The 12,659-nt window shown below is 41.8% G+C and overlaps 1 protein-coding gene across 11 annotated transcripts in view; it reads right to left on the reverse strand.

Annotated features, from left to right (window-relative positions):
* Positions 1–12,659, reverse strand: part of LOC131935712 (echinoderm microtubule-associated protein-like 2) — a 64,852-nt gene that overhangs the window by 22,944 nt on the left and 29,249 nt on the right. For 10 of the 11 annotated variants that reach the window (XM_059292273.1, XM_059292272.1, XM_059292274.1 and 7 more), the window contains 5 exons: positions 10,063–10,088; positions 9,775–9,901; positions 9,323–9,472; positions 585–657; positions 122–169 (listed from right to left, as the gene is read on the reverse strand). In XM_059292273.1, the coding sequence (XP_059148256.1) occupies positions 122–169; positions 585–657; positions 9,323–9,472; positions 9,775–9,901; positions 10,063–10,088 (424 nt within the window). The remainder of the gene's footprint in view (positions 1–121; positions 170–584; positions 658–9,322; positions 9,473–9,774; positions 9,902–10,062; positions 10,089–12,659) is intronic. The other variant, XM_059292275.1, reaches the window with a different exon arrangement.

Genomic DNA, 12,659 nt, shown 5'->3' on the forward strand with positions numbered 1-12,659 from the left:
ACAAGTCTCATTATGTTACACATACAAGTCTCATTATGTTACACATACCAGTCTCATTATGTCTGACATACACCAGTCTCAATATGTCTGACATACACCAGTCTCAATATGTCTTACTTACAACAGATTCATCTGAGAAGCCTGACCCAGATTTTTTCTTTCCTTGATGCTTGAAGCAATAAAAGAAAGCAGCTGATCAACTTAAGTTTTTCTACGCAAGCTAGCACAGCTAACAGGTGTAAAAACAAAGGTGGCACACACAGCCAACAGGTGTAAAACAAAGGTGGCACAGCTAACAGGTGTAAAACAAAGGTGGCACAGCTAACAGGTGTAAAACAAAGGTGGCACAGCCAACAGGTGTAAAACTAAGGTGGCACAGCCAACAGGTGTAAAAACAAAGGTGGCACAGCTAACAGGTGTAAAAACAAAGGTGGCACAGCTAACAGGTGTAAAACAAAGGTGGCACAGCTAACAGGTGTAAAACAAAGGTGGCACAGCTAACAGGTGTAAAACAAAGGTGGCACAGCTAACAGGTGTAAAATAAAGGTGGCACAGCTAACAGGTGTAAAATAAAGGTAAATCACCTTGGTATCCCTAGCTTCATGCCCTGCCACTTGACCAGTGGCTACCTTGATTTTGTCCGGATGAATAGCAATACTGTTGATAAATGAATAGCTATACTGTTGATAAATGAATAGCAATACTGTTGATAAATGAATAGCAATACTGTTGATAAATGAATAGCAATACTGTTGATAAATGAATAGCAATACTGTTGATAAATGAATAGCAATTCTGTTGATAAATGAATAGCAATACTGTTGATAAATGAATAGCAATACTGTTGATAAATGAATAGCAATACTGTTGATAAATGAATAGCAATACTGTTGATAAATGAATAGCAATACTGTTGATAAAGTGGATAGAATGACAACAGGTTTCCCATTAGATGACATTTATGATGTCAGCTTTACATTGACTTTAAACCTCTGCCTATCATTGCCTTGTGAGCAAATGTTGCTCTATACACAACTTGGATATTACTACAAACTATTCTCGTTATTTTCTAATTCAATGAACCGTTTCAATTTAAAATTAATATTGCATTCATTCAAAAAAGACTTCCCCTTTGTTATTTTGATTACCTAATTTAATTCTTGCAGGTGCAAAGGTATGGAACGAATGGAAGCGAGGGGGTTAGTGCCCAACTGCTGTCCCAAAAGTATTCAGATACCAGACCTAGGTCAGTAGGACAAACCTCATTCAGCCCTAAGTTTACATGTTAGGGCATGGAACATATCTCACTAAATCTCATTCAGCCCTAAGTTTACATGTTAGGGCATGGAACATATCTCACCTCATTCAGCCCTAAGTTTACATGTTAGGGCATGGAACATATCTCACCTCATTCAGCCCTAAGTTTACATGTTAGGGCATGGAACATATCTCACCTCATTCAGCCCTAAGTTTACATGTTAGGGCATGGAACATATCTCACCTCATTCAGCCCTAAGTTTACATGTTAGGGCATGGAACATATCTCACCTCATTCAGCCCTAAGTTTACATGTTAGGGCATGGAACATATCTCACCTCATTCAGCCCTAAGTTTACATGTTAGGGCATGGAACATATCTCACCTCATTCAGCCCTAAGTTTACATGTTAGGGCATGGAACATATCTCACCTCATTCAGCCCTAAGTTTACATGTTAGGGCATGGAACATATCTCATCTCATTCAGCCCTAAGTTTACATGTTAGGGCATGGAACATATCTCACCTCATTCAGCCCTAAGTTTACATGTTAGGGCATGGAACATATCTCACCTCATTCAGCCCTAAGTTTACATGTTAGGGCATGGAACATATCTCACCTCATTCAGCCCTAAGTTTACATGTTAGGGCATGGAACATATCTCACCTCATTCAGCCCTAAGTTTACATGTTAGGGCATGGAACATATCTCACCTCATTCAGCCCTAAGTTTACATGTTAGGGCATGGAACATATCTCACCTCATTCAGCCCTAAGTTTACATGTTAGGGCATGGAACATATCTCACCTCATTCAGCCCTAAGTTTACATGTTAGGGCATGGAACATATCTCACCTCATTCAGCCCTAAGTTTACATGTTAGGGCATGGAACATATCTCACCTCATTCAGCCCTAAGTTTACATGTTAGGGCATGGAACATATCTCACTAAACCTCATATATGGCTGACACATAGATAAACTCTACTTCACCTTCCTGATAAACCACCAGGTCAGAACTTAGATAACAAAAAAATTGAAAGAAAATTGTTAAATCTTTCTACTGGGCAAGGCTGATTATTTTGTTATATTTTGTTATATCTTTCTACTGGGCAAGGCTGATTATTTTGTTATATTTTGTTATATCTTTCTACTGGGCAAGGCTGATTATTTTGTTATATCTTTCTACTGGGCAAGGCTGATTATTTTGTTATATTTTGTTATATCTTTCTACTGGGCAAGGCTGATTATTTTGTTATATCTTTCTACTGGGCAAGGCTGATTATTTTGTTATATCTTTCTACTGGGCAAGGCTGATTATTTTGTTATATCTTTCTACTGGGCAAGGCTAATTATTTTGTTATATCTTTCTACTGGGCAAGGCTAATTATTTTGTTATATTTTGTTATATCTTTCTACTGGGCAAGGCTAATTATTTTGTTATATTTTGTTATATCTTTCTACTGGGCAAGGCTAATTATTTTGTTATATTTTGTTATATCTTTCTACTGGGCAAGGCTGATTATTTTGTTATATCTTTCTACTGGGCAAGGCTGATTATTTTGTTATATCTTTCTACTGGGCAAGGCTGATTATTTTGTTATATCTTTCTACTGGGCAAGGCTAATTATTTTGTTATATTTTGTTATATCTTTCTACTGGGCAAGGCTAATTATTTTGTTATATTTTGTTATATCTTTCTACTGGGCAAGGCTAATTATTTTGTTATATTTTGTTATATCTTTCTACTGGGCAAAGCTAATTATTTTGTTATATTTTGTTATATCTTTCTACTGGGCAAGGCTAATTATTTTGTTATATCTTTCTACTGGGCAAGGCTGATTATTTTGTTACTCAAAATTTGTAACTGAATTAATTGGAATAAAATACTAAAATCACAGATAAAGAAATAATTGTTGAATCGCTGGTCTAAATGATTGAAACTAAACAAGTAAATATTCAGTATGGACATATGTAAATGTTACACGTCAAATAAAATACTATGAATCGAAAATAAAACATAGGTATAGACTTTTTTTGAGCAGATGTTTTTTCTTTCTTAAGATAAAGCAAAACACAAATTAGCACCTTATAACGTTTAAACTATTTTAACCTGTGTTAAAATTAATTACCTAACAATCCTCCTAAAGTTAGTATAAAACTGCTCTAAAAATATCAACATTAGAGGAGGTTATCTCCCTTGCAAAAAGTCAGAATAAAACATCTGTGGCTAGTTTTTACTTTCTTGTATATACAAAGTATTGAGTCTTGTAATCGAGCAAAAAAAAATTGAGATTAGCTGCAAATCTCGACCCTTTTACAGCTCCCTGAATCGAAAGAACAGTTTTGCAATCTTGTCTGTATTTGTGTGTGTGTGTCTGTAAACATGAAAACTTGAGTATCATTACAGCTTGGTTGATAAAATTTCATATATAAGTATTATATCAAAATCGTAGATCCATATCAACTTTTGAGCAATTTCCGATAACCGGAAGTGGTACTTTTTCTACTTTGAATTTTTCAAAAGCCTATACACTTGGTATGTGCCTAGAATCTGACCACCAGTTTCCCCATTTGGCCAATCTGGATACAAAAACATAAGCCTGATATACAGAGCCCAAGTGCCCTAACGTTTTGGACCCAGTTTTTGGCATCAATTACAACAACATTAGGACAACAACATTAGGACCAACAACATTAGGACAACAACATTAGGACAACAACATTAGGACCAACAACATTAGGACCAACAACATTAGGACAACATTAGGACAACAACATTAGGACCAACAACATTAGGACAACAACATTAGGACCAACAACATTAGGACAACAACATTAGGACAACAACGTTAGGATAACAACATTAGGACAACAACATTAGGACAACAACATTAGGACAACAACATTAGGACAACAACATTAGGACAACAACATTAGGCCAACAAGATTAGGCCAACAAGATTAGGCCACAACAACGTTAGGACAACAACGTTAGGACAACAACGTTAGGACAACAACGTTAGGACAACAACGTTAGGACAACAACATTAGGACAACATTAGGCCAACAAGATTAGGCCACAACAACATTAGGACAACAACATTAGGACAACAACATTAGGACAACAACATTAGGACAACAAGATTAGGAAAGGTGCTCTCTAGTTAGAACAGCTTTCCCAGATGGGACAATTTTATTTTTCTTTATCACAACCTCACAAATGATCAGGGGACACCTTTATTTTTCTTTATCACATCACAACCTCACAAATGATCAGGTGACACCTTTATTTTTCTTTATCACATCACAACCTCACAAATGATCAGGTGACACCTTTATTTTTCTTTATCACATCACAACCTCACAAATGATCAGGTGACACCTTTATTTTTCTTTATCACATCACAACCTCACAAATGATCAGGGGACACCTTTATTTTTCTTTATCACAACCTCACAAATGATCAGGGGACACCTTTATTTTTCTTTATCACAACCTCACAAATGATCAGGGGACACCTTTATTTTTCTTTATCACATCACAACCTCACAAATGATCAGGGGACACCTTTATTTTTCTTTATCACATCACAACCTCACAAATGATCAGGGGGGATTCTTGTCTATAGTCTGACAGTTTATACCCATGCCTGCCATATATGTCGCATCACAAATGATCAGGGGGGATTCTTGTCTATAGTCTGACAGTTTATATCCATGCCTGCCAGTCTATAGTCTGACAGTTTATATCCATGCCTGCCAGTCTATAGTCTGACAGTTTATATCCATGCCTGCCAGTCTATAGTCTGACAGTTTATATCCATGCCTGCCAGTCTATAGTCTGACAGTTTATATCCATGCCTGCCAGTCTATAGTCTGACAGTTTATATCCATGCCTGCCAGTCTATAGTCTGACAGTTTATATCCATGCCTGCCAGTCTATAGTCTGACAGTTTATATCCATGCCTGCCAGTCTATAGTCTGACAGTTTATATCCATGCCTGCCAGTCTATAGTCTGACAGTTTATATCCATGCCTGCCAGTCTATAGTCTGACAGTTTATATCCATGCCTGCCAGTCTATAGTCTGACAGTTTATATCCATGCCTGCCAGTCTATAGTCTGACAGTTTATATCCATGCCTGCCAGTCTATAGTCTGACAGTTTATATCCATGCCTGCCAGTCTATAGTCTGACAGTTTATATCCATGCCTGCCAGTCTATAGTCTGACAGTTTATATCCATGCCTGCCAGTCTATAGTCTGACAGTTTATATCCATGCCTGCCAGTCTATAGTCTGACAGTTTATATCCATGCCTGCCAGTCTATAGTCTGACAGTTTATATCCATGCCTGCCAGTCTATAGTCTGACAGTTTATATCCATGCCTGCCAGTCTATAGTCTGACAGTTTATATCCATGCCTGCCAGTCTATAGTCTGACAGTTTATATCCATGCCTGCCAGTCTATAGTCTGACAGTTTATATCCATGCCTGCCAGTCTATAGTCTGACAGTTTATATCCATGCCTGCCAGTCTATAGTCTGACAGTTTATATCCATGCCTGCCAGTCTATAGTCTGACAGTTTATATCCATGCCTGCCAGTCTATAGTCTGACAGTTTATATCCATGCCTGCCATTCTATAGTCTGACAGTTTATATCCATGCCTGCCAGTCTATAGTCTGACAGTTTATATCCATGCCTGCCAGTCTATAGTCTGACAGTTTATATCCATGCCTGCCAGTCTATAGTCTGACAGTTTATATCCATGCCTGCCAGTCTATAGTCTGACAGTTTATATCCATGCCTGCCATTCTATAGTCTGACAGTTTATATCCATGCCTGCCAGTCTATAGTCTGACAGTTTATATCCATGCCTGCCATATATGGAGCAGCTGTGGTGCTATCCAGTGCCCAAAACATTTTACTTGAGGACATCTAACTATAGATTAGTCATGTGAGCCACTCACCACTAACTATAGATTAGTCATGTGAGCCACTCACCACTAACTATAGATTAGTCATGTGAGCCACTCACCACTAACTATAGATTAGTCATGTGAGCCACTCACCACTAACTATAGATTAGTCATGTGAGCCACTCACCACTAACTATAGATTAGTCATGTGAGCCACTCACCACTAACTATAGATTAGTCATGTGAGCCACTCACCACTAACTATAGATTAGTCATGTGAGCCACTCACCACTAACTATAGATTAGTCATGTGAGCCACTCACCACTAACTATAGATTAGTCATGTGAGCCACTCACCACTAACTATAGATAAGTCATGTGAGCCACTCACCACTAACTATAGATTAGTCATGTGAGCCACTCACCACTAACTATAGATAAGTCATGTGAGCCACTCACCACTAACTATAGATTAGTCATGTGAGCCACTCACCACTAACTATAGATTAGTCATGTGAGCCACTCACCACTAACTATAGATTAGTCATGTGAGCCACTCACCACTAACTATAGATTAGTCATGTGAGCCACTCACCACTAACTATAGATTAGTCATGTGAGCCACTCACCACTAACTATAGATTAGTCATGTGAGCCACTCACCACTAACTATAGATAAGTCATGTGAGCCACTCACCACTAACTATAGATTAGTCATGTGAGCCACTCACCACTAACTATAGATTAGTCATGTGAGCCACTCACCACTAACTATAGATTAGTCATGTGAGCCACTCACCACTAACTATAGATTAGTCATGTGAGCCACTCACCACTAACTATAGATAAGTCATGTGAGCCACTCACCACTAACTATAGATTAGTCATGTGAGCCACTCACCACTAACTATAGATTAGTCATGTGAGCCACTCACCACTAACTATAGATTAGTCATGTGAGCCACTCACCACTAACTATAGATTAGTCATGTGAGCCACTCACCACTAACTATAGATTAGTCATGTGAGCCACTCACCACTAACTATAGATAAGTCATGTGAGCCACTCACCACTAACTATAGATTAGTCATGTGAGCCACTCACCACTAACTATAGATTAGTCATGTGAGCCACTCACCACTAACTATAGATTAGTCATGTGAGCCACTCACCACTAACTATAGATAAGTCATGTGAGCCACTCACCACTAACTATAGATTAGTCATGTGAGCCACTCACCACTAACTATAGATAAGTCATGTGAGCCACTCACCACTAACTATAGATAAGTCATGTGAGCCACTCACCACTAACTATAGATTAGTCATGTGAGCCACTCACCACTAACTATAGATTAGTCATGTGAGCCACTCACCACTAACTATAGATTAGTCATGTGAGCCACTCACCACTAACTATAGATTAGTCATGTGAGCCACTCACCACTAACTATAGATTAGTCATGTGAGCCACTCACCACTAACTATAGATTAGTCATGTGAGCCACTCACCACTAACTATAGATTAGTCATGTGAGCCACTCACCACTAACTATAGATTAGTCATGTGAGCCACTCACCACTAACTATAGATTAGTCATGTGAGCCACTCACCACTAACTATAGATTAGTCATGTGAGCCACTCACCACTAACTATAGATAAGTCATGTGAGCCACTCACCACTAACTATAGATTAGTCATGTGAGCCACTCACCACTAACTATAGATTAGTCATGTGAGCCACTCACCACTAACTATAGATTAGTCATGTGAGCCACTCACCACTAACTATAGATTAGTCATGTGAGCCACTCACCACTAACTATAGATAAGTCATGTGAGCCACTCACCACTAACTATAGATTAGTCATGTGAGCCACTCACCACTAACTATAGATTAGTCATGTGAGCCACTCACCACTAACTATAGATTAGTCATGTGAGCCACTCACCACTAACTATAGATTAGTCATGTGAGCCACTCACCACTAACTATAGATTAGTCATGTGAGCCACTCACCACTAACTATAGATTAGTCATGTGAGCCACTCACCACTAACTATAGATTAGTCATGTGAGCCACTCACCACTAACTATAGATTAGTCATGTGAGCCACTCACCACTAACTATAGATTAGTCATGTGAGCCACTCACCACTAACTATAGATTAGTCATGTGAGCCACTCACCACTAACTATAGATAAGTCATGTGAGCCACTCACCACTAACTATAGATTAGTCATGTGAGCCACTCACCACTAACTATAGATTAGTCATGTGAGCCACTCACCACTAACTATAGATTAGTCATGTGAGCCACTCACCACTAACTATAGATTAGTCATGTGAGCCACTCACCACTAACTATAGATAAGTCATGTGAGCCACTCACCACTAACTATAGATTAGTCATGTGAGCCACTCACCACTAACTATAGATTAGTCATGTGAGCCACTCACCACTAACTATAGATTAGTCATGTGAGCCACTCACCACTAACTATAGATTAGTCATGTGAGCCACTCACCACTAACTATAGATTAGTCATGTGAGCCACTCACCACTAACTATAGATTAGTCATGTGAGCCACTCACCACTAACTATAGATTAGTCATGTGAGCCACTCACCACTAACTATAGATTAGTCATGTGAGCCACTCACCACTAACTATAGATTAGTCATGTGAGCCACTCACCACTAACTATAGATTAGTCATGTGAGCCACTCACCACTAACTATAGATTAGTCATGTGAGCCACTCACCACTAACTATAGATTAGTCATGTGAGCCACTCACCACTAACTATAGATTAGTCATGTGAGCCACTCACCACTAACTATAGATTAGTCATGTGAGCCACTCACCACTAACTATAGATTAGTCATGTGAGCCACTCACCACTAACTATAGATTAGTCATGTGAGCCACTCACCACTAACTATAGATTAGTCATGTGAGCCACTCACCACTAACTATAGATTAGTCATGTGAGCCACTCACCACTAACTATAGATTAGTCATGTGAGCCACTCACCACTAACTATAGATTAGTCATGTGAGCCACTCACCACTAACTATAGATTAGGCATGTGAGCCACTCACCACTAACTCTAGATTAATAATGTGAGCCACTCACCATTTGATGTCATCTGTATGGCCCAGGTAGTGCCTCTGTGTCTGCTCCTCCACGTTGTGTAGCACCACCACCGCTGCCGTGAAGTAAATGACCTCACCAGTGGGCAGGTAGTACAGGTTGGATCTGCAGTCTCGACCTCTGTAGCCATAACTGCTTCAAGTTAAGGTCACAATAACCAGTCAATCACCCATTCAAGGTAAGGGTGACCCAATGGGGCACCACCCAACCCTGGTGACCTAATGGGGCACCTCCCAGCCCTGGTGCCCTAATGGGGCACCTCCCAACCCTGGTGACCTAATGGGGCACCACCCAGCCCTGGTGACCTAATGGGGCACCTCCCAACCCTGGTGACCTAATGGGGCACCACCCAGCCCTGGTGACCTAATGGGGCACCTCCCAACCCTGGTGACCTAATGGGGCACCACCCAACCCTGGTGACTGTGAATGGATACACCCACTCAAGCTCCAGTTTCTCCTGTGGTGCTTCTGATGGGAGAGATGGGTTGTAGTCTGTCACATCTGAAGGCCCATAAAAATTGCTGGCTCTCCCTCGGATGTACAGTCTCAGACATCCCTCATCTGGAGGAAATCAAACATTACATCATTACATTACATCATTACATTACATCACATCATTACACCTCGGTACATCAAGCTGTCTCAACACCTGGGTACAAGGTGTCTCAACAGTAATAATACAATATCACTAAATGCTACCTGACAATCAAAATGTGACTCACCAGAGTTCCACTGGGCTTCTTTAGATCTGAAAAAATAAATTTGAACATTTTATATTTTGACATTAATTCAATACATTATTCCAAACTTTGCTTCTTCAATTTATTATTTTTAAATGGTTTTATTTATGTTTAATTACTACTAGATATGTAAAATTATGCTAGATATTTGTTATCACATATTGATGCAGAGGCATAGCAAGCCCTCTCGGCGCCCGGGGACAAACTTTTAATTTTGCGCCCCCCTCCCATACATTTTTTATATTTATAATTCAAAACTGCAGCTAAAATAAGCTTTTAATTATTTTTTTCCAACTTATCTTGCCCCCCCCCCCCCCCCCCCCACCCTTCAATGCTATGCCTCTGTTCTGATGTCAAAGTGATATAGTTAACAAAAAATATTTTAAGTAATGAGAGGGAAGTTCCATCACCCTGTGAGTTAAATTAACTGTGTGAATGAGAGATGTGTGAGTAGGTCAGGTCAGGGGATGTGTGAGTAGGTCAGGTCAGGGATGTGTGAATGAGAGATGTGTGAGTAGGTCAGGTCAGGGGATGTGTGAGTAGGTCAGGTCAGGGATGTGTGAGTAGGTCAGGTCAGGGGATGTGTGAGTAGGTCAGGGGATGTGTGAGTAGGTCAGGTCAGGGGATGTGTGAGTAGGTCAGGTCAGGGATGTGTGAGTAGGTCAGGGGATGTGTGAGTAGGTCAGGTCAGGGGATGTGTGAGTAGGTCAGGGGATGTGTGAGTAGGTCAGGTCAGGGGATGTGTGAGTAGGTCAGGTCAGGGGATGTGTGAGTAGGTCAGGTCAGGGGATGTGTGAGTAGATCAGGGGATGTGTGAGTAGGTCAGGTCAGGGGATGTATGAGTAGGTCAGGGGATGTGTGAGTAGGTCAGGTCAGGGGATGTGTGAGTAGGTCAGGTCAGGGGATGTGTGAGTAGGTCAGGTCAGGGGATGTGTGAGTAGGTCAGGGGATGTGTGAGTAGGTCAGGGGATGTGTGAGTAGGTCAGGTCAGGGGATGTGTGAGTAGGTCAGGTCAGGGGATGTGTGAGTAGGTCAGGGGATGTGTGAGTAGGTCAGGTCAGGGATGTGTGAGTAGGTCAGGGGATGTGTGAGTAGGTCAGGTCAGGGGATGTGTGAGTAGGTCAGGGGATGTGTGAGTAGGTCAGGGGATGTGTGAGTAGGTCAGGTCAGGGGATGTGTGAGTAGGTCAGGGGATGTGTGAGTAGGTCAGGGGATGTGAGTAGGTCAGGGGATGTGTGAGTAGGTCAGGTCAGGGGATGTGTGAGTAGGTCAGGTCAGGGGATGTGTGAGTAGGTCAGGGGATGTGTGAGTAGGTCAGGTCAGGGGATGTGTGAGTAGGTCAGGTCAGGGGATGTGTGAGTAGGTCAGGGGATGTGTGAGTAGATCAGGTCAGGGGATGTGTGAGTAGGTCAGGTCAGGGGATGTGTGAGTAGGTCAGGGGATGTGTGAGTAGGTCAGGGGATGTGTGAGTAGGTCAGGTCAAGTGATGTGTGAGTAGGTCAGGGGATGTGTGAGTAGGTCAGGGGATGTGTGAGTAGGTCAGGGGATGTGTGAGTAGGTCAGGGGATGTGTGAGTAGGTCAGGTCAGGGGATGTGTGAGTAGGTCAGGTCAGGGGATGTGTGAGTAGGTCAGGTCAGGGGATGTGTGAGTAGGTCAGGTCAGGGGATGTGTGAGTAGGTCAGGTCAGGGGATGTATGAGTAGGTCAGGGGATGTGTGAGTAGGTCAGGGGATGTGTGAGTAGGTCAGGGGATGTGTTAGTAGGTAAGGTCAGGGGATGTGTGAGTAGGTCAGGGGATGTGTGAGTAGGTCAGGTCAGGGGATGTGTGAGTAGGTCAGGGGATGTGTGAGTAGGTCAGGTCAGGGGATGTGTGAGTAGGTCAGGTCAGGGGATGTGTGAGTAGGTCAGGTCAGGGGATGTGTGAGTAGGTCAGGGGATGTGTGAGTAGGTCAGGGGATGTGTGAGTAGGTCAGGGGATGTGTGAGTAGGTCAGGTCAGGGGATGTGTGAGTAGGTCAGGTCAGGGGATGTGTGAGTAGGTCAGGGGATGTGTGAGTAGGTCAGGTCAGGGGATGTGTGAGTAGGTCAGGGGATGTGTGAGTAGGTCAGGGGATGTGTGAGTAGGTCAGGTCAGGGGATGTGTGAGTAGGTCAGGGGATGTGTGAGTAGGTCAGGGGATGTGTGAGTAGGTCAGGGGATGTGTGAGTAGGTCAGGGGATGTGTGAGTAGGTCAGGTCAGGGGATGTGTGAGTAGGTCAGGGGATGTGTGAGTAGGTCAGGGGATGTGTGAGTAGGTCAGGGGATGTGTGAGTAGGTCAGGGGATGTGTTGGTAGGTCAGGGGATGTGTTAGTAGGTCAGGGGATGTGTTAGTAGGTCAGTTAAACAGAGAAATCTTCATATAAGGGGTCATCCATTTATGACGTCCACAATTTTTTTGGATTTTTTATCCCCCCCCCCCCCCACAAAAATCCACTTTTTTTCCTTATATAAGTCCATACGCGTCCGCAAAAGTCATTTTTTTTCAGACCCCCCCCCCCCCCCGCGTGAGGACATTATAAATGGATGAACACCTCTCCCAT

The sequence above is a fragment of the Physella acuta genome, unplaced genomic scaffold (genome assembly GCF_028476545.2).
Source record: "Physella acuta isolate Inbredline_101_S28 unplaced genomic scaffold, ASM2847654v3 ptg000155l, whole genome shotgun sequence".
NCBI lineage: Eukaryota > Metazoa > Mollusca > Gastropoda > Physidae > Physella > Physella acuta.